Source organism: Monodon monoceros, unplaced genomic scaffold (assembly GCF_005190385.1).
Source record: "Monodon monoceros isolate NGI ecotype Baffin Bay Population unplaced genomic scaffold, NGI_Narwhal_1 Super_Scaffold_5, whole genome shotgun sequence".
Lineage (NCBI taxonomy): Eukaryota > Metazoa > Chordata > Mammalia > Artiodactyla > Monodontidae > Monodon > Monodon monoceros.
Genome location: NW_021703782.1, coordinates 103,468,900 through 103,495,564, shown reverse-complemented (window position 1 = coordinate 103,495,564; position 26,665 = coordinate 103,468,900). Strand labels below are relative to the sequence as shown.

At 38.2% G+C, this 26,665-nt stretch overlaps 1 protein-coding gene across 5 annotated transcripts in view; it reads left to right on the top strand.

Annotated features, from left to right (window-relative positions):
• The window catches only part of MAPKAP1 (MAPK associated protein 1), a 231,214-nt gene that overhangs the window by 100,855 nt on the left and 103,694 nt on the right, over positions 1–26,665 (top strand). For all 5 annotated transcript variants that reach the window (XR_003790653.1, XM_029201627.1, XM_029201625.1 and 2 more), the window contains one exon: positions 20,837–21,013. Coding sequence is in view for 4 of the 5 variants with exons in the window: in XM_029201627.1 (XP_029057460.1) it covers positions 20,837–21,013 (177 nt within the window). In the remaining variant the exon portion in view is untranslated. The remainder of the gene's footprint in view (positions 1–20,836; positions 21,014–26,665) is intronic.

The window sequence follows — 26,665 nt, the reverse complement described above, 5'->3', positions numbered from 1 at the left end:
GAGCTATGGTGTTGTCCCTTTTCAGCGTGAAGTGGAAGCAAGCAAATGCTAGTTACTTGATGTATGTTGTCTGAGTTAATCCTTAGAACACTGCTTGATGCAGGAACCAAAACCAAGAGAGGCAAAGGAACTTGCCCAGGGTTACACAGCAAGTAATAGGAGTTGAACTGTGACATACATTTTACAGATGAGGAAACTAAAGTGTAGAGAGGCTAAGTAACTTTTCTAAATTACACAGTAAGTGGTAGAACTGGTATTTAAACCCAGGATTTTCTTTTTAATTGAATGAACGATTATTTAACTTCTGTAGTGCTTTACAGTTTCCAAAAGTTTCACACACGTGATTTCATATAATTCCATATCCCTTTTTTCTCCCTTCCCCTATATTGCCCCTCCTTCCCTCTCCCCACTGATAACGTTTGTTCTCTGTAAGTTTGCTTCTTTTTTGCTTTATTCACTAGTTTGTTGTACTTTTTAGATTCCACGTGTAAGTGATAGCATATAGTATTTGCCTTTCTCTGACTTATTTCACTTAGCATAATGCCCTCCAAATCCATCCATGTTGCTGCCAGTGGCACAATTTTACTCTTTTTTACGGCTGAGTAGTATTCCATTGTGCATATATATACCACATCTTCTTTATTCATTCATCTGTTGATGGACACTTAAGTTGTTTCCATGTCTTGGCAGGTGTAAATTGTGCTGCTTTGAACACTGGAGCACATGTATCTTTTCGAATTAGTGTTTTGTTATTTTTCGGATATATACCCAGGAGTGGAATTGCTGGATCATATGGTAGTCCAATCTTTAGGTTTTTGAGAAACCTCCATACTGTGTTCCACAGTGGCTGCACCAATTTACATTCCCGCCAACAGTGTAGGAGGGTTCCCTTTTCTCCACATCCTCGTCAACATTTGTTATTTGTTAAACCCAGGAATTTCTGACTCAAGAGCCCCACTCTTCACTATTACATTATAGTCCTTACCATGGAACTCTGTTATAGGTGATATTAAAATATTTATTGAGTTCATGCTTAGTACAGGCACTGTGCTAGATCTGGAAATACAGGAGTGAAAAAGGCAGTTTATGCCATCAAGGAGGTTATTGTCAAAGGTAATAATAATAGGCAATAATAACACAATACACTAGGCAATGATAATACAATACTATAATAATCCAATACAGTAGCACGCAAAATCCTGAGAAGCTCTGACCCCATACTTGGTGGTGAGACTGGAGCCATGAAAAGCAACCTTGCTTAAGTGACATCTAAACTGAAACCTGAAGGAGTAGGAAAAGGTGATGCAGAGAAGTTGAGAGGAGGGTGCTCTAAACAGAGGGAAAAGCACGGACTTGTGGTTATGATGACCCTTTAAGTTCATGCTTTAAATTCTATATTCTGCTTCAAATACATAGTAATGATGAGTATGTTGTTGACATACTTGTATTTTTTTTAATTAAAAAAATTTTTTTTTTTTGCGTTATGCAGGCCTCTCACCGCCACGGCCTCTCCCGTTGCGGAGCACAGGCTTCGGACGCGCAGGCCCAGCGGCCATGGCCCACGGGCCCAGCCGCTCCACGGCATGTGGGATCTTCCCGGGCCGGGGCACGAACCCGTGTCCCCTGCATCGGCAGGCGGACCCTCAAGCACTGCGCCACCAGGGAAGCCCTATACTTGTATTTTAATAACCAGTTAACCATCCTGTGGACTAAGAACAGAACCAAGTTCAGAAATAGGCAGTGTGCTGGGAGTTGATTCTTTTAGAGCATTACTTCTAAAGGAACATGCTGTGAATGAGTTTATCAGTATGTGAAATACTGATTTTTCTCAGGCTTTAGGGCAACTAGGTGGTCTGAGGGTAGTCAGAGCCTCCAGCCATCATTTCTGGGTAGGGAACAGAGTCATCCATCTATCTGTGTGCCATACAGATGCTGTTATTTTCGAAGTATCCCAAGATGTCAAAAAAAGTGGGAAACACTGCTTGAGGGCATAGGGACCAAAGGAACTTCATGCCTGGATGGGGACTAGAGGAAGTCTCACTGCTGGAAACTAGGAGCTGGGGTGGGATTGTCCTGCCTATGAAAAGAAACTGAACAAAGCTGCCTGGGTCTGTGGCTCGTTTCAAGTTGTGTTTCTGGGGTGGCAGGGGAATAAGATAGCAGTGTGACCAGGACCTGGCCACAATGTGACTGGGTTTATGGTATCCCTAGTGTCCCTAGTATTACTGAAGGATAGGAACCCTGAGCTGCCAGTGTAAGACCTGGCTCTAGACTGGAGGCCTCTGCTTTGATGAAGATGGAAGACAGTGGCGTTAGACAGGGAGGCGTGAGAGAGGAAGAAAGGGAGAGAGAAAAAGAGAGGAAGCATTCCTATTCAAGAAGAGCTAGCAAATTAAAATTCCAAAGCAAACCAGTATAACTAGTACTAAGAAAGAAAGACAATAATCCGGAGAAAAATTCACACCCAACAAAATTATAATAAAGCAATCTGAAAATAAATTTCAAATGAATATATTTAAATTCATCAAAATGATGAAGGAATAACACCCATGAGTAAACGTCTAGGAAATTGTGAAACAAAACTGAGCAGATGAGAATCAAGAGGTGGATTTAGAAAAGAACCAATTAAAAGTTCTGGAAATATAAAATGCAGTCATGAAAGTTAAAAAAAAAAAAAGTTATGTTGGATAAGCTTTAGACTGGGCCCAGTTAAAGAGGAAATGAATTGAAAGATAGTACTAATGAATTCAACTCAGGATGCAACACAAAGATACAAAGAGATACAAAGAAGGAAAGGTAAGTTAAGAGACATGGGGGAAAGATAGAGAGCCTCCCATATGTGAAGCAAAGAATAGAGGGAACAGCAGGGAAGCAATATTTGAAGAGCTAATGCCAGATAATTTCCCGGAATTGAAGGCAGTTAAGAATGAGTCTCCATATTAAAAGCACATACAAATTAAGTGGTGCAAGGATAGACTTTTCAACAAATGATGCTGGGCAGTTGGACATCCATAAGCCAAAAAAATAAACTACAACCTAAACCACGTGCCTTGTATAAAATTAACTCAAAGTGAAATTGCAACTTAAATGTAAAATGTAAAACCATAGAACTTTTAGAAGAAAACAAAGGAAAACATCTTTGGGACTGAGGGCTAGATGAAGAGTTCTTATACATGACACTAAAAGCATGATCCACAGTAGAAAATAAAAAGATAAATTGGACTTCATCAAAATTAAAAACCTTTGTTTTACAAAAGATCCTTGGGGCTTCCCTGGTGGCGCAGTGGTTAAGAATCCACCTGCCAATGCAGGGGACACAGGTTTGAGCCCTGGTCTGGGAAGATCCCACATGCTGTGGAGCAGCTAAGCCCATGCGCCACAACTACTGAGCCTGCGCTCTAGAGCCCACGAGCCACAAATACTGAGCCTGTGTGCCACAAATACTGAAGCCCGTGCGCGCCTGAAGCCCGTGCTCCACAACAAGAGAGCTACTGCAATGAGAAGCCTGCGCACCTCAACGAAGAGTAGCCCCCGCTCGCCACAACTAGAGAAAGCCCACGCACAGCAAGGAAGACCCAACACAGCCAAAGATAAATAAATTAAATAAATTTTTAAAAAATCTTTTTTTAATTAGAAAAAAGAAAAAAAGAATCTTATTTCCTTCTCAGTCCAAAAGCTGTCAAGCAGACATTCTGCTGCCTCCTTTCCCATGGGTCAGAGTCTTCAGCTCCACCTGGCAAAAGGGAGCTGGGGAGGAGGACAGTAGAATTTAAGGCAAATTCTCAAACAGTAGAATTTAAGGCAAAAACAACATCAATAGGGATATTTTGGTAAACTATATAATGAAAAAAGGAATAGCCCACCAAGATAATATAATAATTCTGACTGTGTATGCATCTAGCAACATAGTCTCAGAATATTTTAAGGTAATTTTAAGGAGCATCCTTGACTGATCCACAGACAGAACAGGAAATTTCAATACCTGCTATCAGAAACTGATAAAGCAGACCAAAAATTAGTAAGGCTAAGGAAGATTCAAACAATTTAATTACCAATTCTGAACCCCCCAAATAGAGATTATTTCTTGTACTAGTTTGTAAACCTTTGAAGTTGAGTGTATCTTACTAAGATTTATATTCCTGAGTGTACCTAGCATGCTGACATTTTAAAACAGTTGCTCTGTAAGTATATGTTGAATTACAAAATTACGTTGACTCCAAAGAAGCCATGGTCTTTTGAAATTTTTTTGCAACTCTTATGTGATAGTGGATTTCTCAGTTCTGTTTGATATAAGACAGTCTATAAAGTAAATACCTGGGATCTCTTCCTGTCAGGAAGTGAAGTACAGGTTTATTTTCTTTCTAGCTTGTTTGTACTTAAGTGTTGGAATAGATCCTTACTTGATCTTTTCCAGTGGGTTGGCCCTGTGGAAGAGCTCTTCATTCACAGCGGGGCAAATTGCTAGATGAATGGGAGAGCGTTCCTTTATTTTCAAGAAAATTATTTATTTGAGAAGGTTGTTCTCCTGTCTCTGTGCCTTGAAAAATGTCTATGGAAGTAGGCTGTGGCCTCTGGGAAGGAATGGAGAATTGGCTGGAATTCTTGGCTTCCTTGACTCTTACACTTGTTAATTCTTGAGCAGGATTGAAGTGTGGTATTTAAGATAATTTCCTGCTTATTTTGGTGCACTGATTTTGGAGGAAACTAAAATCTATTTGGAAGAAGCTAAATGAAATCATTTCAGTCTCTAGGTAGTTGAATATGTAAATTTTGACTTTGTTACGTAGATTTATGTTTACTGAATGTTGACCAGAAAATGTGCCCTAATAAAATTTATGCTTAGAGATTTATCTATATTTGGGAGGCCTACTGTATAATAATGTTTTATAAATATTCTACAGATTCTGGAAAAATTATTCTCTATAGGTTACAGAATTCAATATATACTTATTAAATCAGCATTTTTAATTACTATTATGTTCTTAACAGTTTTTGACTATTTTTGGTCCATGAATGATTCAGAGAAATGAATTAAGTTTCCTGTGTGTGTATGTGATTTTTCTCCTGAGATTTCAGTGGTTTCCACTCCCTCGCTCTCTCTCTCTCTCTCTCTCTCTCTATGTATATATATATATATATATATATATATCAGTGCACAAAAAGATTCATGCATTTCATATCTTTATGTACCTTTTTCAGTGTAAAACAGTCCGATTTGTTTTATTTATGTATTGTGCCCTGCCTTTTTCTTTATTTCAGTAACAATGAGCTATTTTTTCCACTGTTCTTCTTTGTACTTCTCCAGTGTATCTTTGTTCAACCTTTTACCTTTGCCATTTTGTTTTAGCTATGTTGAATACCTTTGTGAGGTTTTTCCTTTTTGGCCCAGTCAAGTCACTGTCTTTTCATAGGGAAGTTTATCTTACTAACATTTATTATAACTACTGACATGTTGGTTTCATGTTAGTCTACTTGTTTTTTTTTTTTTTTTTTAATTATTAATTAATTTATTTTGGCTGTGTTGGGTCTTCGTTTCTGTGCAAGGGCTTTCTCTGGTTGTGGCAAGTGGGGGCCGCTCTTCATCGCGGTGCGTGGGCCTATCACTATCGTGGCCTCTCTTGTTGTGGAGCATAGGCTCCAGCCGCGCAGGCTCAGTAGTTGTGGCTCACGGGCCCAGTCGCTCCGCGGCATGTGGGATCTTCCCAGACCAGGGCTCGAACCCGTGTCCCCTGCATTAGCAGGCAGATTCTCAATCACTGCACCACCAGGGAAGCCCAGTCTACTTGTTTTAAGCTTTGTTTTTTATGCTTTCTTTGTGTTCTTTATTTTCTATTTCGAATTTTTTTATAGTTCTAAAGCCGGTTACCTTTAAATCTCTTTAATAGACTTTATTTTTTAGGGCAGTTTTAGATTTACAGAAAAATTGCCCAGAAATTATAAAGTTCCCACATTATCTCCTTCCTGCCTCTCATTTTTCCCTATTAGTGGCATCTTGCACTAGTGTGGTACATTTGTTACAATTGTTGAACATATGCTGATACATTATGATTAAAGTCAGCAGTTTACATTAGGTACACTTTGTGTATTGTACAATTCTAATTATTGTATCATACAGAATGGTTTCACCAGCCTAAAAATGCCCTGTGTTCTATTTATTCATCCCACTCCTCTCACCTCTGGCAGCCACTCATCTTTTTACTGTCTCTGTAGTTTTGCATTTTCCATAATGTAGGCTACTTGGAATCATTCCATATGTAGCCTTTTCAGACTGGCTTCTTTCACTTAGCAGTATGTGTTTAAGGTTCCTTCATGTCTTTTTCTGGCTTGATAGCTCATATTTCATATGGTGACTAATACTCCATTCTATGGATATACCACAGTTTTTCCATTCACCTACTGAAGGATAGCTTGGTTGCTTCTACTTTTTTTTTTTTAACATCTTTATTGGAGTATAATTGCTTTACAATGGTGTGTTAGTTTCTGCTGTATAACAAAGTGAATCAGCTATACATATACATATATCCCCATATCTCCTCCCTCTTGCATCTCCCTCCCACCCTCCCTATCCCACCCCTCTAGATGGTCACAAAGCACCGAGCTGATCTCCCTGTGCTACGCAGCTGCTTCCCACTAGCTATCTGTTTTACATTTGGTAGTATATATATGTCCATGCCAGTCTCTAACTTCGTCCCAGCTTACCCTTCCCCCTCTGCGTGTCGTCAAGTCCATTTTCTATGTCTGCATCTTTATTCCTGTCCTGCCCTTAGATTCTTTAGAACCATTTTTTTTTTTTTAGATTCCATATATATATGTTAGCATACGGTATTTGTTTTTCTCTTTCTGACTTACTTCACTCTGTATGACAGACTCTAGGTCCATCCACCTCACTACAAATAACTCAATTTCATTTCTTTTTATGGCTGAGTAATATTCCATTGTATATATGTGCCACATCTTCTTTATCCATTCATCTGTTGATGGACACTTAGGTTGCTTCCATGTCCTGGCTGTTGTAAATAGTGCTGCAAAGAACATTGTGGTACATGACTCTTTTTGAGTTATGGTTTTCTCAGGGTATATGCCCAGTAGTGGGATTGCTGGGTCGTATGGTAGTTCTATTTTTAGTTTTTTAAGGAACCTCCATACTGTTCTCCATAGTGGCTGTATCAATTTACATTCCCACCAATGGTGCAAGAGGGTTCCCTTTTCTCCACACCTGCTGCAGCATTTACTGTTTGTAGATTTTTTGATGATGGCCATTCTGGCCATTCTGACTGGTGTGAGGTGATATCTCATTGTAGTTTTGATTTACATTTCTCTAATGATTAGTGATGTTGAGCATTTTTTCATGTGTTTGTTGGCAATCTGTATATCTTCTTTAGAGAAATGTGTATTTAGATCTTCTGCCCATTTTTGGATTGGGTTGTTTGTTTTTTTGATATTGAGCTGCATGAGCTGCTTGTCACTGTTGGAGATTAATCCTTTGTCAGTTGCTTCATTTGCAAGTATTTTCTCCCATTCTGAGGGTTGTCTTTTCTCTTGTTTATGGTTTCCTATGCTGTGCAAATCTTTGAAGTTTCATTAGGTCCCATTTGTTTATTTTTGTTTTTAATTTCCAATTCTCTAGGAGGTGGGTCAAAAAGGATCTTGCTGTGATTTATGTCATAGAGTGTTGTGCCAGATGTTTTCCTCTAAGAGTTTTATAGTGTCTGTCCTTACATTTAGGTCTTTAATCCATTTTGAGTTTATTTTTGTGTATGGTGTTAGGGAGTGATCTAATTTCATTCTTTTACATGTAGCTGTCCAGTTTTCCCAGCACCACTTACTGAAGAAGCTGTCTTTTCTCCATTGTATAGTCTTGCCTCCTTTATCAAGAATAAGGTGACCATATGTGTGTGGGTTTATCTATGGGCTTTCTATCCTGTTCCATTGATTTATTTCTGTTTTTGTACCAGTACCATACTGTCTTCATTACTGTAGTGTTGTAGTATAGTCTGAAGTCAGGGAGCCTGATTCCTCCAGCTCCGTTTTTCTTTCTCAAGATTGCTAAGGTTATTCGGGGTCTTTTGTGTTTCCATACAAATTGTGAAATGTTTTCTTCTAGTTCTGTGAAAAATGCCATTGGTAGTTTGATAGGGATTGTGTTGAATCTGTAGATTGCTTTGGGTAGTATAGTCATTTTCACAGTGTTGATTCTTCCAATCCAAGAACATGGTATATCTCTCCATCTGTTTGTATCATCTTTAATTTCTTTCATCAGTGTTTTGTAGTTTTCTGCATACAGGTCTTTTGTCTCCTTAGGTAGGTTTATTCCTAGGTATTTTATTCTTTTTGTTGCATTGGTAAATGGGACCGTTTCCTTAATTTCTCTTTCACATTTTTCATCCTTAATGTATAGGAATGCAAGAGATTTCTGTGCATTAATTTTGTATCCTGCTATTTTACCAGATTCATTGATTAGCTCTAGTAGTTTTCTGGTAGCATCTTTGGGATTCTCTATGTATAGGATCATGTCATCTGCAAACAGTGACAGCTTTACTTCTTTTCTGATTTGGATTCCTTTTATTTCCTTTTCTTCTCTGATTGCTGTGGCTAAAACTTCCAAAACTATGTTGAATAAGAGTGGTGAGAGTGTGCAGCCTTGTCTTGTTCCTGATCTTAGTGGAAATGGTTTCAGTTTTCCACCACTGAGAACGATGTTGGCTGTGGGTCTGTCATATATGGCCTTTATTATGTTGAGGTAAGTTCCCTCTGTGCCTACTTTCTGCAGGGTTTTTATCATAAATGGGTGTTGAATTTTGTTGAAAGCTTTTTCTGCATCTATTGAGATGATCATATGGTTTTCCTACTTCAGTTTGTTAATATGGTGTATCACATTGATTGATTTGCGTATATTGAAGAATCCTTGCATTCCTGGGATAAACCCCACCTGTTCATGGTGTATGATCCTTTTAATGTGATGTTGGATTCTGTTTGCTAGTATTTTGTTGAGGAGCTTTGCATCTATGTTTATCAGTGATATTGGCCTGTAGTTTTCTTTCTTTGTGACATCTTTGTCTCGTTTTGGTATCAGGGTGAAGGTGGCCTCATAGAATGAGTTGGGGAGTGTTCCTCCCTCTGCTATATTATGGAAGAGTTTGAGAAGGATAGGTGTTAGCTCTTCTCTAAATGTTTGATAGAATTCGCCTGTGAATCCATCTGGTCCTGGGCTTTTATTTGTTGGAAGATTTTTAATCACAGTCTCAATTTTCAGTGCTTGTGATTGGTCTGTTTATACTTTCTATTTCTTCCTGGTTTAGTCTCAGAAGGTTGTGCTTTTCTAAGAATTTGTCCATTTTATTGGCATAGAGTTGCTTGTAGTAAATCTCTCATGATCCTTTATATTTCTGCAGTGTCAGTTATTCTTTTTCATTTCTAATTCTATTGATTTGAGTGTTCTCCCTTTTTTTCTTGATGAGTCAATCAAGCAGTTTATCAATTTTGTTTATCTTCTCAAAGAACCAGCTTTTAGTTTTATTGATCTTTGCTATTGTTTCCTTCATTTCTTTTTCATTTATTTCTGATCTGATCTTTATGATTTCTTTCCTTCTGCTAACTTTGGGGGGTTTTTTTTGTTCTTCTTTCTCTGATTGCTTTAAGTGTAAGGTTAGGTTGTTTATTTGAGATGTTTCTTATTTCTTTAGGTAGGATTGTATTGCTATAAACTTCCCTCTTAGAACTGCTTTTGCTGCATCCCATAGGTTTTGGGTCATCGTGTTTTCATTGTCATTTGTTTCTAGGTATTTTTTGATTTCCTCTTTGATTTCTTCAGTGATCTCTTGGTTATTAAGTAGTGTATTGTTTAGCCTCCATGTGTTTGTATTTTTTACAGATTTTTTCCTGTAATTGATATCTAGTCTCACAGCATTGTGGTCAGAAAAGATACTTGATACGATTTCAGTTTTCTTACATTTTCCAAGGCTTGGTTTGTGACCCAAGGTATGATCTATCTTGGAGAACGTTCCATGAGCACTTGAGAAGAAAGTGTATTCTGTTGTTTTTGGATGGGATGTCCTATAAATATCAATTAAGTCCATCTTGTTTAATGTATCATTTAAAGCTTGTGTTTCCTTATTTATTTTCATTTTGGATGATCTGTCCATTGGTGAAAGTGGGGTGTTAAAAGTCCCCTTCTATGCTTGTGTTACTGTCAGTTTCCCCTTTTATGGCTGTTAGCATTTGCCTTATGTATTGAGGTGCTCCTATGTTGGGTGCACAAATATTTACAGTTGTTATATCTTCTTCTTGGATTGATCCCTTGATCATTATGTAATGTCCTTCTTTGTCTCTTGTAATAGTCTTTATTTTAAAATCTATTTTGTCTGACATGAGAATTGCTACTCCAGCTTTCTTTTTGATTTCCATTTGCATGGCATATCTTTTTCCATCCCCTCACTTTCAGTCTATATGTGTCCCTAGGTCTGAAGTGGGTCTCTTGTAGACGGCATATATATGGGGCTTGTTTTTGTACCCATTCAGCCAGTCTGTGTCTTTTGGTTGGAGCATTTAATCCATTTACATTTAAGGCAGTTATCAATATGTATGTTCCTATTACCATTTTCTTAATTGTTTTGGGTTTGTTATTGTAGGTCTTTTCCTTCTCTTGTGTTTCTTGCCTAGAGAAGTTCGTTTAGCATTTGTTGTAAAGCTGGTTTGGTGGTGCTGAATTCTCTTAGCTTTTGCTTGTCTGTAAACATTTTAATTTCCTCATTGAATCTGAATGAGATCCTTGCTGGGTAGGGTAATCTTTGTTGTAGGTTTTTCCCTTTCATCACTTTAAATGTGTCCTGCCACTCCCTTCTGGCTTGCAGAGTTTCTGCTGAAAGATCAGCTGTTAACCTTATGGGCATTCCCTTGTATGTTATTTGTTGTTTTTCCCTTGCTGCTTTTATTATTTTTTCTTTGTGTTTAATTTTCAGTAGTTTGATTAATATGTGTCTTGGTATGTTTTTCCTAGGGTTTAATCCTGTATGGCACTCTCTGTCCTTCCTGGAGTTGGGTGACTGTTTCCTTTCCCATGTTAGGGAAATTTTCAACTATAATCTCTTCAAATATTTTCTCAGACCCTTTCTTTTTCTCTTCTTCTCTGGGACCCCTATAATTCGGATGTTGGTGTGTTTAACGTTGTCCCAGAGGTCTCTAAGACTGTCCTCAAATCTTTTCATTCTTTTTTCTTTATTCTGCTCTGCAGTAGTTATTTCCACTATTTTATCTTCCAGGTCACTTATCCGTTCTTCAGCCTCAGTTATTCTGCTATGGATTCCTTCTAGAAAAATTTTAATTTCATTTATTGTGTTGTTCATCATGGTTTGTTCACTTTTTAGTTCTTCTAGGTCCTTGTTAAACGTTTCTTGTATTTTGTCCATTCTGTTTCCAAGATTTTGGATCATCTTTACTATCATTACTCTGAATTCTTTTTCAGGTAGACTGCCTATTTCCTTTTCATTTGTTTGGTCTGGTGGGTTTTTACCTTGCTCCTTCACCTGCTGTGTGTTTCTCTATCTTCTTATTTTGCTTAACTTACTGTGTTTGGGGTCTCTTTTTCGCAGGCTGCACGTTCGTAGTTTCTGTTGTTTTTGGTGTCTGCTCATGTTTTTATTTTCTTAACAGCGTTTTTGGCAGAGCTGAAGTTTTCAATGTTAATGAACTCCAGCTTACCAATTTTTTTACATAGATTGTGCTTTTGGTGTTACAGCTAAAAAGTCATCACCAAACCTAAAGTTACCTACTTTTTCTCCTATGTTATTTTCTAGAAGTGTCATAGTTTTGTGCTTTACATTTAGGTTTCTGATCCATTTAGAGTTAATTTTTGTGAAATGTGTAAGGTCTGTGTCTAGATTTCTTTCTGTTTTTTTTTCTTTTTTTTTTTTCTTCTTAATATCCAGTTGAAAAAACCATCCTTTCTCCATTGAGTTGTCTTTGCTTCTTTGTCAAAGATCAGTTGACTATATTTGTGTGCATCTATTTCTGACCTGTAAGATTTTTTAAAACATTCCTTAATTTATATTTCTCCACCAGATTCAAGAGTGAAACACTATCTTTTTAGGATCACCCGTTTGTAAAAGAGAAAAAAATAAAATTCAGTGAGGTTTTACCCTGTCAAGAACTTGAGATGGGAGGTATGCACTTGTTCTTGACAGAAAACCACATTTATTTTACTTCATAGATAATTTAAGGGATTTTTAAGAATAATTTTGACTAGTCCTAATTTTTTAAAATAAATTTTTATTTATTTTATTATTATTTTTTTGGCTGCATTGGGTCTTCGTTGCTGCACGCGGGCTTTCTCTAGTTGCAGTGAGCGGGGGCTACTCTTCATTGTGGTGTGCGGGCTTCTCATTGAGGTGGCTTCTCTTGCTGTGGAGCACGGACTCTAGGTGCACAGGCTTCAGTAGTTGTGGCACGAGGGCTTAGTAGTTGTGGCGCACGGCCTTAGTTGCTCTGCCGCGTGTGGGATCTTCCCGGACCAGGGCTCGAACCCTTGTCCCGTGCCTTGGCAGGCGGATTCTTAACCACTGTGCCACCAGGGAAGCCCTGACTAATCCTAATTTTTATGCAGAGATTTCAGTCATGTGTTATGTCTCCATTGTACACTAGAGTAGCCAGTCCTTGCCTTCTTCTTTTCAGGTGTCCCTTAGACATTCAACATATTTCACTGGTCTCTTATTTACTATTGCTCTTCATTAGGCTACTGACAGGTGAAATACTGATACTAAAAACCTGAAGAATTTTGCTGTGTTATACAAAGCTGGTGTAGTATACTTTGGAGATTATCGCAGTGCTCAGTGAGTGGAAGTTTATGGCTATAGAGCAGTGCTGTCCAAATGAAATGCAGTGCAATCATTTCACACCTGTTAGAATGACTATCATCAAAAAGACAAGATACAACAAGTGTTGGCGAGGACATGGAGAAAAGGGAACCCTTGTGCACTGTTGGTAGGAATGGAAATTGATACAGGCACTATGGAAAACAGTATGGAGGTTCCTCAATAAATTAAAAATAGAACTGCCATATGATCCAGCAATCCCACTTCTGGGTATGTATCCATAGGAAATGCAAACGGGATCACAAAGAGATACCTGCACTCCCAAGTTCATTGCAGCATTACTCACGATAGCCAAGATATGGAAACAACCTAACTGTTCATGTATGGATGAATGGATAAAGATGATAATGGTGTATATATACACACAATGGAATATTACTCAGCCATGAGAAAGAAGGAAATCCTGCTATTTTCAACAACATAGGTGGACCTTGAGGACATGATGCTAAGTGAGATAAGTTAGACAGGGAAAGACAAATACTGTATGATATCATTAATATGTGGAATCTAAAAAAGCGGACACATAGAAACAGAGATTAGAATGGTGGTTACCAGGGCCTAGGGTGTGGGGGAAATGGGGAGATGTTGGTCAGAGGTTATAAACTTTCAGTTATAAGTTCTTGGGATCAGAGTACAGCACATTTGAAAAGTTGCTTAGGTTGCCAAATGTTCTCACCATGATGGAGGTATTGGCTAATACTACTTGGTAGTAATCATTTGGTAATACGTAAGTGTATTGTATCAACACCTTAAACCTATACAATGCTATATGTGAATTATATTTTAATAAAGCTGGAAAAAATGTATAATACAAGCTACAAATGTAAGCCACATTTACAATTTTAAATTTTCTAGTAATCACATATTTAAACATTTCCAAAAAGCAAGTGAAATTAATTTTCATAATATATTTTATTTAACCCATTATATCCTAAATATTATCACTTCAACATGTAATTGATATAAAAATTATTAATGAGATTTTTAATGTTCTTTTTTTTTGGTCACATATTAAAATCCAGTGTTTATTTGCTATTTACAGCACATCTCAATTCAGACTAGCCACATTTCAAGGACTCAGTAGCCACATGTTTGGAAAGTGCAGCTGTAGAGTATGCCAACACATGATATAGCCATGCAGTGGATTTCACTGTGGATTCACTTCATTCTCATAGAGCCCTTGGGAAACTTGGTGGACCGCCTAGATAGTTGAGGTTTATCTCATTCAGTATCGAGGTTTCTTTATTTTTGTAATATTTCATAGAAGCTCACTAACATGTGTTAACATTTTCCTCTGCCTTCTTAATCAGTATGTAACACAGTGGTTAAGAGTGTGGGATTCAAAGTCATAGTCTGGGTTTGCATTCTGGCACTAACCATTAGGGTGATCTTGGATGAATTACTTCAGCCCATGTATTCCATTTTTCTCATGTGTAAAATGAGGATAGAAACTTCCTGTCAGGGTGGTTATGAAAATAAAATGAGAAAATACATGGCACGTGCTCAGTAAATGTTTGTTTCTGTTGCTGCTAAATACTGTAACTCCAGCAGCTACTACTGCAATGAATACTTGTATTAGTTCATCAATAGTAGCATAATTTAGCCCTTTCTTGATGAGTCAGTTAATGGTACCATGCTATGATACAGTGATGCCCTTGTGGGCGTATGAAAGTATATAGGAACTTTTGACTTTACATTATACGTTTTCTGACAACTTAGCAATTTGAATTCTTTATACTCCCCACACCGCCACCCCCACCCCACCCCCCCCCCTTTTTTTTTTTTTTTTGCTGTCTGCATGCCTGCCACTGTCTACTCTCCTTCCATTTCTAGGTTGCTGCTTCTAATTTATACTCCTTAGAGTCTTCATTGAGAACCGTTTACCTAAATAATACAGCCTAAGGCGCCCTTCCCATCTGACCCCCAGCTATGCTCCCGTACATTCTAACGCATCGCATTCTTTAACTGGCAGCTTCTTGACACGCACCATGTCTGCTTTTGCTGTTTCCTTAGAAATGCCTTTCTCACTCTTCTTTTGATATCCTGCTTAATCTCAAAGACTTAAGTCCCTCATCCTTTCTTCATTCAGCAAATATTTGTGGAGTTCCAGGCCCTGGGTATCGAGGATAAAATGGAGAACAAGAGAAATGCAACTGCTGCTCTCAAAAAATTTACAGTTTGGTGGGGAAGAAGAAATTATCAAGTGTAATAGCACTTTGTAACTGGCTCATTTCACTTATCATTTGTATTCATTCATGCATTCAGTAAATATTTATTGAGTGTTTGCTATGTACCAGGCATTTTGCTGGGTGTACAGTGGTGAGGGGAACAAGACATAGTTTCTCTTTCATGAATTCTACAACCTAGTGAGGGAAATGGGCAAATAATTAAGCCAAATAATGTTTGCTTAGAAGCTGAGTTAAATGCTCTGCAGGGAAGGAATGCCATTTGTGAGAACCTGGGAACCAGGGAGGAATTCCCTCAGAAAGTGATGCCAGGGGCATTTGGCAAGGGAAGGCTCCTGGCAGATGGAACTGTGTGGCAGTGATGCTGTGGCAGGAGGAAGCATGCTGTGGTCAGGGAACTTGAAGACATAGCAATAGAAACTGTCCTAAAAGGAGCTCAGACAGAACAATATAAAGGTCTTGCTTCTACCTAAAAATTAGTGGACATTTTCTCCCTAAAACTTTACCAGGAAATTTAGATTTAACTATTCCTGTCTGAGGTTGCTGTGGCTTGACAAACGTTATGATGTTATTTATCAGTTCTACTTTCCATTTATGGGGGGGTGTGTTTTAGAGAAAAGGAAATCTTGGGAGTCTTAAAAATCTTTTCTCTGACTTCAAAGAGATGAACTTCTGAGCTGCAACCATCAGGATCTTTCTCTTGCTAATGCCTGACACACTCTTAATATTGCTTGTCACCAAAATAAGCAGCAGAGCTCATGTAATGAGCATTCTGGACATTTCAGAATCATGCATTCTTTTATTTTTCATTTAAAAAACAATAAGCCTTAACCTGTCTTGTGTTCATACTTTAGTGTGTTTTGCATTTTCTGAAGATAAGAATGAACATGTCAGATCACATTTGGTAGAAATCTGGGATGCTTCCTGGAATGCTCCTGAATTTTCATATATGAATTAAATACCATCTATTTATGGGCTATAGGCTTCTGTCTCTTCATAAAAGCCATACTGGCCTTTGAACATAAAATGAATATTGGTCAACAATTCAATGCAATAAATTTTTCTAATGAAGAAATTTAGCTTTATTTGTTGAAATATGAATAAGGGAAATTCAGTTAATTGTACTCATTAAAGCTTTGGAGATCTATATATCTCCCCCAAAAGGATCTCTCTTTGGCAGCAGCCTCCATTTTGCATCCACTCATTTCTTAAACTTCCAGTCCTCTTACAAGCTCCATGGTACCTAAAAGGGCCTGCTCCTTCCATGCCAACCCAACTCTAAAATTAAGCCTCTTCTTGTGGATCCAGTTGTCCTGTGCTTGTTTGTTACCGTTTTGATCATTCTTCTCTCTCTGGTAGTGACTCACAAACAGGACTTTGAGGCTTCTCTGTCTCGTTGCTATCCACCATGCTTCTGTTAGATAGTTAATTCTGCTTCTGTGTAATCAGAAGCTTAAAAGTGGTAGAAGAAATTTTGGCAAAATGAGAATCCTTCTTCATGCCGGGCACTGTGCAGTTAACTATGTCATTTAATCCTTATAAGACCCTTATGCAGTAGTTATGGCTATTTCTTCCATAATTCCAGAACCTAGTAGAGAAAATGAGCACACTTCCCAATCAGACAGGCCATGCTCAGAGTCTCTAGGACAAATGATTTTCTCTGTGTAGTGGGGTGAGAGATTTCCCAGACTTCTTTGTACTCTTCCATATTTCTAAATTGTCTACAATAAGAATATTAATATTATACTTATCAAAAATTTAATTAAATATTTTATAAAGAAAGGAAACTGAAAGTTATATATACATATTATGGGACATCTGGAAAGTATAGAAATTTAGAAAGAAAAAAGTGCTCATTGCTTTAATGTAAATATAATCTTTATGAACTTTTTGGTCCCTTTTCTTCTAGTGTTTTTATATGTATGTAATTGAACGTTTTTATATAGTTGTAATAATTTCTTATTGTTTTCTCCATAAAAAACTGAGATGCCAGTACTCATATATTGGTGAACTGTAAGAATGCCTCTTTCATTTTCACTTTTTCCTGGGCCTTCTTCCCTTGTCTTGAATTGCTATCTCTGATACATGTGCACTGCCTTGAAAGCCCCATTTGGCTAACAGGTATCAATGTTGACAAGCCAGAAAAAGAAAAAGAAAAGCTTATTACTTCTCCTCTTCTCGTTAACACACACATCATTAATACCCTCTGTGTTTTTTTCATGGGTAGAGTGATTCAGTCTACACATTCATATATTCATTCATTCAACAAATATTTGTTCTAAATGCCAGCCATTTTACTCTTCAGTGCGGATGCAGAGATAGTAGAAGAATCCCTGCTCTTTAGGAGAACATAGATGCATAAATAAGAAAAAGAGCAGTGTGGTAAGTTATATGCAGAAATATCAGCCAAGTTCTGTAAGAACACAGAGGAGAATCACTTGGATTCTCCTAGAGATCCAAATGATTCTCCTAAAGAAATCAAGGAAAGCCTTTCATGGGTAAGAAAATGGAGCTCAGATAGATTTGGTTACATAGCTGGTTCGTGGTTGTGTTGGCATGAAAACCAGATTTCACTGCAAAACCCATCATCCTTCCAACAAACTGTCATGAAGAGGCACCCCATTTTTGTTGTTTTGGAAGCTCTAGGTGTCTATATTTGGCAAATTCCTGAGTCAGGGACCACAGCTGCCCCTTTTTTCTCTCCCCATTTCAAAATGCCACCAATTTCTGATTTGATCAAAGAGTAATGGAAGAGAAGTAAGGAAACCTGAATTCTCTGAAAACCAGCTTTGCCACCATTTAACTAGGTGATCATGGGCACCTTATTCCTCTTTTCTAGGTATCTATTCCCCATTTGTAAAAGTGAGGAGATTGAAATAAATCTCTCTAAGCTTCTGATTTTTTATAAATAATATGTCGTGGTTTCCTTCTCCTTTTTGGCATATGTAGCATTTTCATACGATTGTAGGTTCCCAAGGGCCTTGGGAAATCTTGATACACTATGGCTTAGGCAGAGGAGTAGATGGTAGTCAGGAGTGAGGGCTCTTGACTGCCTGGGTTTGAATCTCAGCTCTATAATTTACATGCTGTTTAATCTTGCATGTAAGATGAACCTCATTGAGCCTTAGTTTTGTAATTTGTAAAATAGAAATAATAATAAAGGACTCACAGAGCTGATGGGAAGATGCAGTGAGCTTATGTGTCTAAACCACTGTGCACAGTGTCTGGCACGTGGTACTCAATAAATGTAGCTAATGATACTAATGGCTGTTTTACTAGTACTAATTTGAAGTCCTGAAGCAGTTTTAGAAGTCAGAATATCACAGTAGCTTCTTTTATTAATGATTCCCCTGTAAAGGCACAAAGGAACCAATATCCATGCATAGAATATGGAATTTTAGTCATTTTTTTTCCCCTTAGTTGTTCAATTAAGGGTTGATAGGGGGTGGAGCACTGTTTACTGGTAAACTTTACTGAGGACCCAGAAACATAGAGTGGATTATTCACTCTTTTCCTTGCTGTGTTCCCAGTGCTCAGGACAGGCTACAGCACAGTGTAGGCACTTTACAAATGTTTTTTGAATGAATAAATGATATCACACTTTATATTTAAGAACTGGGGGGAATAATAGCACTTGGCACATTGAGTCTTTTGGCTTTCAGAGCTTAGGCTGTGACATTTGCTGAGTTTGTTTGGAGGAGATTTGGGGGCGTCCTGTGACAATCAAAGCAGGATTCTTCTGATGCCACTGTTTGGCTTTCTGCTTTGATCAATAGACTTATTATTTGCCCTTGAAACCTCTGTGGTGCTAGGGATTCACAGACATTCCTCAGGATGATTTACACGGCAGTAAATAATCTGTGCTGTCCATTGCTTGCTTCATCAGTGTCTGCCCTGCTCATAAAATCCCGGAGGCTCAGTGGCCCCAAGGCTGGAGCACGGTGGACATGTTCACTCCAGTTACAGATGTTTGCACATAGAACATGTTGCTCACTTTCATTGTTGCTTTGTTGCTCTAATATGCATCCACAATTTGTCTTTAAGGGTTGACCTAACTATACATGTTATTTTCCATCTGACGTTTTTATAGTTACTGCCATTTATTTTTTTACCTCTGTTATATGCTAGGCACTACATATATTATCTCATCAAAACTTCAAAACCCCCTCTAGGTGACTGTACCCTTTCTGTAGAATTGGAATCTGAAGGGAACGAAGCGTATTCTCAAATCACGTAGTCCATGAGCAATGGGGCTTAGGTTGAACTCAAGTCCCTTTGGACAGAAAGCCCTTAGCTACTACACCATGATATTTTCCTCATCTAAAGGGCTTTCTTCTCCTTCTACAAGTGTTTTGTGTTGAAGTTGGTAACCTTTTGCAAAGATTGGTAAGTTTCCCATACCATTCAGAGATGAATTTTAAGTTTCTTAACAGCATTGCAAATACATGAAATTTATAGTGACAAACATAGACAGATTACTTTCTTGTTATCCATCCATTTAGTAAATTTACAGGTCCCATTAATTTAAATCTGTCCTTATTACCTATTTTATATAATAAATATCTCTTAGTCATGACAGACTGAGTATAGATCACCTGAAGTAGGCTCTCTCTCAATAAGCAGAGTTGCAGCTAAAGATTTGTGAATTAATTGGGAAAATTGCAAATCAGGTAGTCAGTGAAATAATTCATTGTCACATCCAATCAATAAACTTTGTAAATCAACTCATTTAATTCAAAAAATGATCTATATAGATCAAGCAACCAATTAAACAATTAGCATACACTTTGCAATTAATTAATTTAACCATCAATCATATAATTAAAACTCCAAATTTAAGCCACAGAATTTAGAGTCCTACCTCCTTGTGAACTATTAGGTTCATACTTCTGAATGCTAGCAGATTTGCAGTTTCACAATTCAACTTTGGTGCAGGGTATTTTAAAGTGTTTAAGTTGATTTCAGTTTTAAATTTTCTTTATGTTAGTATAGTTTCCCACCCTTTTTCAGCAAATTGACTTTTTATTTCCCCCAAAGGAGAAGGAGTGTTAATTCTAAATTGGGCAAAGCTGGAATCTGGGAGTACTGACTGGACGTTCTGGGGAAGTGAGACAAGTCCAGGAGTAGTTGAGAAGGCTAGGTATCTGCGTCAGGATGAATTGCATCATTTGCTTTTACTCTGTTAAGTGTCCTTGGTGTTTGGAATCAGATCCTGCCAAGTGAACCTGATATTCTTCAGAGAAAGGAGAACTGTAAAGATTGTCTTGGTTACCTTGAGTTCTTCTGATCTAGAGCATAGATATTTTCTTAATCCTGAACATAAATCAAAGGCCTCTGATTCCCTCCAAATAATTTTTTCCTCCTTTATAGTTTTGTCTCTCTTTTATGATATTTATTTTATTTACATTTATAAATATTATAGCTAATGTAGTGCTTACTTTTTCCCTCTGCTATACTCTAAGCTTCCTTTGAGGGCTGATACTCAATCTCATCTTTGATCAAAGGGGTTAAGTTCTGGGTCTTATCTATTAACAGGTGCTCAGTAAATATTTGTTGAAAGAATAGAGCAGTATAAATGTTCTCCTTTCACACTGTTTTTCTCCCCCTTTGTGGTGCCATGTGTTTTCTCTTTATCAAATGAAGTAGGGTTTGGGAGATCTAACTGTATCACCAGGCTTTGGGGTAAAAAACAGTAGTGTCCCAGTTTGCTGTACACCATAGCTTCTGGTCTCTGCATCCCTCCCTCACCTTGGTGTTTACTTACCTTTTTGGTTTTTCTTACAGTGACAGTGTCAGTGCCTACTGCCTGCATATTGCCGAGGATGATGGGGAGGTTGACACAGATTTCCCCCCACTGGATTCCAACGAGCCCATTCATAAGTTTGGCTTCAGTACTTTGGCCTTGGTTGAAAAGTATTCATCTCCTGGTCTGACATCCAAAGAGTCGCTCTTTGTTCGAATGTAAGTATTGACTCTCTTACTTATCTCAGTATCTCACCTCTACCTTCTAGTACTTTGGATTTGATTTTGGCTTTGTTCATCAAATGAATGATATTTGGTATCTGGAGAGCCAACATGTAATGATTACTTTCAGAGAGACGTTGGGGACAACATTTGCATTGTATTCTGTGCCTCTGCACCTGGATTAAATGCAGACTGCTTTGCAGTAGCAAATTCTATTAGGCATATCTTGAATGTCATGTCTAGGAACCAGACCTCTGGAAATACTGGGGTACTTTGGGGCCTATGAAGGACAAATTTGGGGTTTCCCTCTTTCTCATTTAGGAATCCAAACTGAAAATGTGCATTGCAGCCACTTCTCTTTTGTGACTTAAAATACTTCTTTTTCTCTCCAACTTTGTTCAAATCAAATTTGATTTTTCTTAGTTGCCTTGCATTAGACTGAGCAGAGGTTCTTAATCTTTCCTGTGCCTTTGGTAGTCAGGTAAAGCCTACAGAAGCCCTTCTCAGAAAAGTGTTTGTAAATGCAGAGAGTAAAATTCACAGGAGTACGAAAGAATTCCATTATATTTAAATAGTTATCAAACTATTAAACAAATTTGTGATATAGTAATATGTACTGGCTTTATTAATACATTAAATGACAAGATCCAGAGGCAGGTCTAACAGTAACTCCTGACGTCTCTTGTTTCAAAGTAGTGGTAAGTGTAAATGATATTTGAGAAATCTGCAACAATTGTAATGTGCTATGATGGTATCTGTGGTTTCTGTTCATGACAGAGTCACCAGTACTGCTCATATGACTGTGGTTTGTTGACTGCATTCATAATTCAAGGAGATGCTAAATATCAGTTAGAAGTTAGTTAAAATAAAAATGTAGTTTTTGTCCATTCACATCTGTAGAGCACCTGAGTCTTACACATGTCCTGGTTGTTAGGGGAAAACCTGCAGCGTTTTCTCAGCTTAAGGTCTTCTAACAGAGGCCGTGACAGTCCCACTCCTGGCCATCTCCTGGGAGCAATAGTGATCCCTTTGGCACCCCCTGCTGTTAGTAACCAGCAAATTCACTGTCCAGAAGAGGGATTGCTTTAGAGGACTTTCCCCTATCTTTTAAAAACATATTGCCTTTGTTTCAGGTTTTTACTAAAAATAGGATTATGTTACCTATGATATATGAGTATTTTGGGTGTTTCTACCCTTGACCAAAGAAAGAAATCTGTGTGCCTGGGAGTGAGCCGGGGGTGGCTCCTCAAGCTTTATTATTGTCATTTCATCCCTACCCTGAAATCATGTTTGGTGTATATAACATCACATATTTTCCTTCTTTTTACATTTCAGAGGCACTAAAACAACAACTTTAAAGAATATTAAAGTAATTTAAAAGTTTTCCAATGATTCCTCCATCCCAGTATAATTATTTTCATTTCTGTATAATCATTTCCACATGTATATATATTACAGTTTCAGTTCTAGTGTACATATTGTGTTATTTTTACTTAACATTATATTACAAGTATTTTGATATCTGTTCTTAATTCCTACAATCTGCATTTATTATGTAATGTCTCAGACCTTAGGTAAAAACCTGCAGCTGCTTTTCTAACAAACTGTCGATCAGCAAAAATAAAGGGGCTACAGAAACCCTCATGTTTATGCTGTTCCTCTCTGGACTTCACGCAAAGACAGTTCTGTATAAATGTACAGTTGACTCTGATTTGGAAATCTGAAAATCAGTTCATCCTTGTTATAAAAAAATTTTTACAATTGTAATTATATTGATGTTCATATTATATAAAATAACTCATTTAATAAAGTAGTACTTGAATTTTTCAAAAAAAATCTAGACAGAGACAGCCCCTGTTTTCATGGAGCTTACTGTCTAGTTGGGGGAGAGTTGTCAAACAGATCATTCAACTGTGATGAGCAATACAATAGAAAACTCTGTGGGGTGATATGGATGCCTGTCAGAGGATGTTAAGATTGTTTCCTTGTTTTGGTTTTAACAAGTGATTCTATAATGATAGTCCTTATCTATATCCCTTTTATTTCTGTTGAATAACTTCCTTAGGATAATTCCCTGTGAATAGGATTATTGATCAGGGTAGAAACAGATTCTCGCTTTGTATTGACATATATAGCCTTCTGAAGAGGTATCTATTACAGTGCTACAAATAAAATTCATAAAACCATCTTTTCAGTCTTACCATTACAAGGTGTCATTAGAAGTTTTTTCTTTTTACTTTAAAAGATGTATATAGGGACTTCCCTGGTGGCGCAGTGGTTGAGAGTCCACCTGCTGATGCAGGGGACACGGGTTCGTGCCCCGGTCCGGGAGGATCCCACGTGCCGCGGAGTGGCTGGGCTGGTGAGCCATGGCCGCTGGGCCTGCGCATCCGGAGTCTGTGCTCTGCAACGGGAGGGGCCACAGCAGTGGGAGGCCCGTGTACCGCAAAAAAAAAAAAAAGATGTATATAATGAAATGTCAGTAGTTTCTGCTTGAAATTCTATCGTTTATTAATAAATCACTAGAAGAATTGTTCTCATTAGCACATAATTTTTACTACATGAATATTAACATATGATCATAGCAATCTTTTGATCTGAAAGTCCTTTTTCAAACAAGAGCTTTAAAATCAGTGATTTTCAGTAGAATGAGGTTTGGGCATACCTTCCTAGGAGAAGCATCTAAGGCTACACAGTGTCTCACTGTGAACCCTACCTTCCAGAGAATGGGAAGAGAGAATGGGAAAACAACTGCTTTAAACCTGATACTTTTTTTTTTTTCCTGAATTACTCCCATCCCTGCACTCTCACTCCCAAACACACACACCACAGTCAATCCGTTTTTTATTCTGAAGTCCAGGAGTTTATTCAGCATGTCTGGAGTGTTTCTGAAAACACAAGGTCAAGTAAAATCTTTATATGTGAGCATTTAGAACAAATGTCAATACATTTTCTCTTTCTTCTTTTTCTCAGTTGTCTGATGAAATAGTACAAATTACTGACCATTTGCCCTGTGTATGTTTTTTTGGTTCAACAACCTCCCATTCACCTTTCTGGTCTAAATTCCAAGTTAGAAAAATGTCTCCTGCAAATGCAGGACAGAGCAGACCTTTAGGAATCTCCAGGGACATATCCAAAGTTTCAGAGAGTGAAGTGCCAGCAAAAGAAGTGAAACCATTGCTCCTTCTCTTCATTCCCTCCCTTTCCTCTTTGCATCTCTCTCCCAGTGGAGAATGGGCAGGAAGTGGCTGCATAGACACTGCACTGAACCAGGAAGAAGGAGCTAGGTTTGACAATGGAAAGTGAATTAGTATTTACTAAGGGCCAACTATGTATATGTTATTTCATTTAATCTGAAAATAGCCCAGTTTTTATTATGACCATTTTAGAGACATGAAAACTGAGGCTGGGAAGTACTGCTCTCAGGCCTGGACTTGACCCATGCCTAACTTCAAAGTCCATTTTTTTCCCAACACCCTACTGATGGTTGGGATGTGGGTAGGGGAATCAAGTATTGGTCTAGTCATTCAAGTGAATCCCACCGTCTTAAGGCCAAAGTTCAAGAGCATGGTGACCCCTGGAGGCAGACTTCTTGGGTACCGATTCTGACCTTGCCCTTACTAGTGTGTGTGAAATCTCAGATGAATTACTTGACTTTTCTACGACTCAGTTAAATGAGGGTAGTAATAATACGTCTCTCATAGAGCTGTTGTGAGGATTGGATGCGTTAATATGTGCAAAGCACTTAGAACAGTGCCTAGCCTAAATAAGCATTATCTAAATAAGTGTTTGCTGCAATTGTTGTTATTATTAATAAAAATCCTCTGAGGGCAAGAACTGGATCATTAGTGCCCCACAGCACCCAGCGTAGCTCCATTACTATGGTGGTAATGGAGTAAATAGAGGGATTGAGTAAAGGCTGAATTGGAATAACTTTTGCTGAACACGGACAGGGGTGGACATTGGAGATCTGCAGACATCCTCTGTGGCAGACATCCTTTAAGACAGGGGTCCCCAACCCCCGGGCCGCGGACTGGTACCTGTCCACCTCCTCCTCACAGCAGGAGGTGAGCAGCAGGTGAGTGAGCGAGCGAAGCTTCCTCTGCCGCTGCCCATCGCTCACATTACCGCCTGAACCATCTTTGCATTACTGCTTAACCCATCCCTGCGCCTAGCACAGGGCTTCCTAGAGAAGGAATGAACGAATGAATCTTCAGGTGTCTGCGGGCTGCTCGGGGAGAAGGAGGCCCTTGGGCAAGCTTTCTGTCCCACCTTGCTTTCTGAGCCCACTTAACCTCTTCTACAGCCCTGTTTCTGCCTTTTGAATACCATGAAGCCCCAGGTTGCCTTCTGTTTTTCAGAGGCCCTCATACCGTTCAACCAGGAGTCTCCAATATACCATCTTTCCCTACTCCAAATGAGGTAGCACAGCCTTTGAACTTAGGCTAACCTGGGTTCAAGTTTCAGCTTCACTAGTGACTTGCTCCATGACTGTGGTCTCAGTTTCTTCATCTGTAAAGTGAGGATGGTAATTACTACCTCATGGATTTGTTGTGAGGAATGTTCTTAAATGTAAGTAATGTACAGACCTCTCTAAAAGGAAAATTAATTCTCCTGGAACTTCAATGTTTGCCCAAATTTGTTTTATTATAATGTTACTTAAACACATACAAGTGTAAAATTCTAGCTATAAATTCCATGTCTTTATGCAATCCAAAAAAATTACAAATTAAATGCAAATAAAACTATAACATTAATAAAATAAAAATTAACAACTTTAATGCAACAGATGATATTTTGCTGAAATTAAATCACTGATGTGGGGTTTAATGGATGTTAATTGTTTTACTTGTCAACTTGAGTCTTCTAATTTTCATATGAGACATCAGACTATCATATTATTTGTCCTTTTAAACAATGAATGTATTTTTAGGTACTAGTCCATTATTTTAATGGGCCAATTGATTTATAGTGCACCCCTCCCCCAAATTTTAAATGTTTTTTAATTGGAAAAATAAAGAACATTTCTGCTAGGATGACCAGTTTATGCCAGTCCTACCCAGGATTTTCCCTCTTTTATTTTTTTTAGTTTTTTGGCCACGCCGCGTAGCTGGTCTTAGTTCCCCAGCCAGGTATTAAACCCGGGCCACGGTAGTGAAAGCCTGGAATCCTAACCACTAAGCCCAGAATCCCTTCCCCACCAGGGAACTGACTTTTAAAATAGAAAGTCCTAAGTCCAAGAGCACCCCACTCAGTCCCGGGTGAACCAGGATGATGGGTCACCTTACTTTCTGCTGTTGTCAATTGGTTCTGTTCATAGATGGGCTCTCTGCCTCATTTGTCCTGTGCACAGTGTGACTTGCATACTGCAGGGGATGAATTCTTCAGAGATCAGCAAGTCTGTTCCGTAAAGAGTCTTGTGTACACTTCTCCTGTCACTTTTCCTTATTCAACAAACTGTTTTGGCATATAGCTTGCACTGATGCCTTTTGGCCTTTCTAAGTCGATTACTGATGTTAAATAACCAGCTGCTAGGATACTCAACCCCCCAAATCTCACCAGCTTATCCCACATGTTGGCAAACTTTTTCTATAAAGGACAAGATAGTTAATATTTTAGGCTTGCAGGCCATACAGTCTCTGTGGGCCA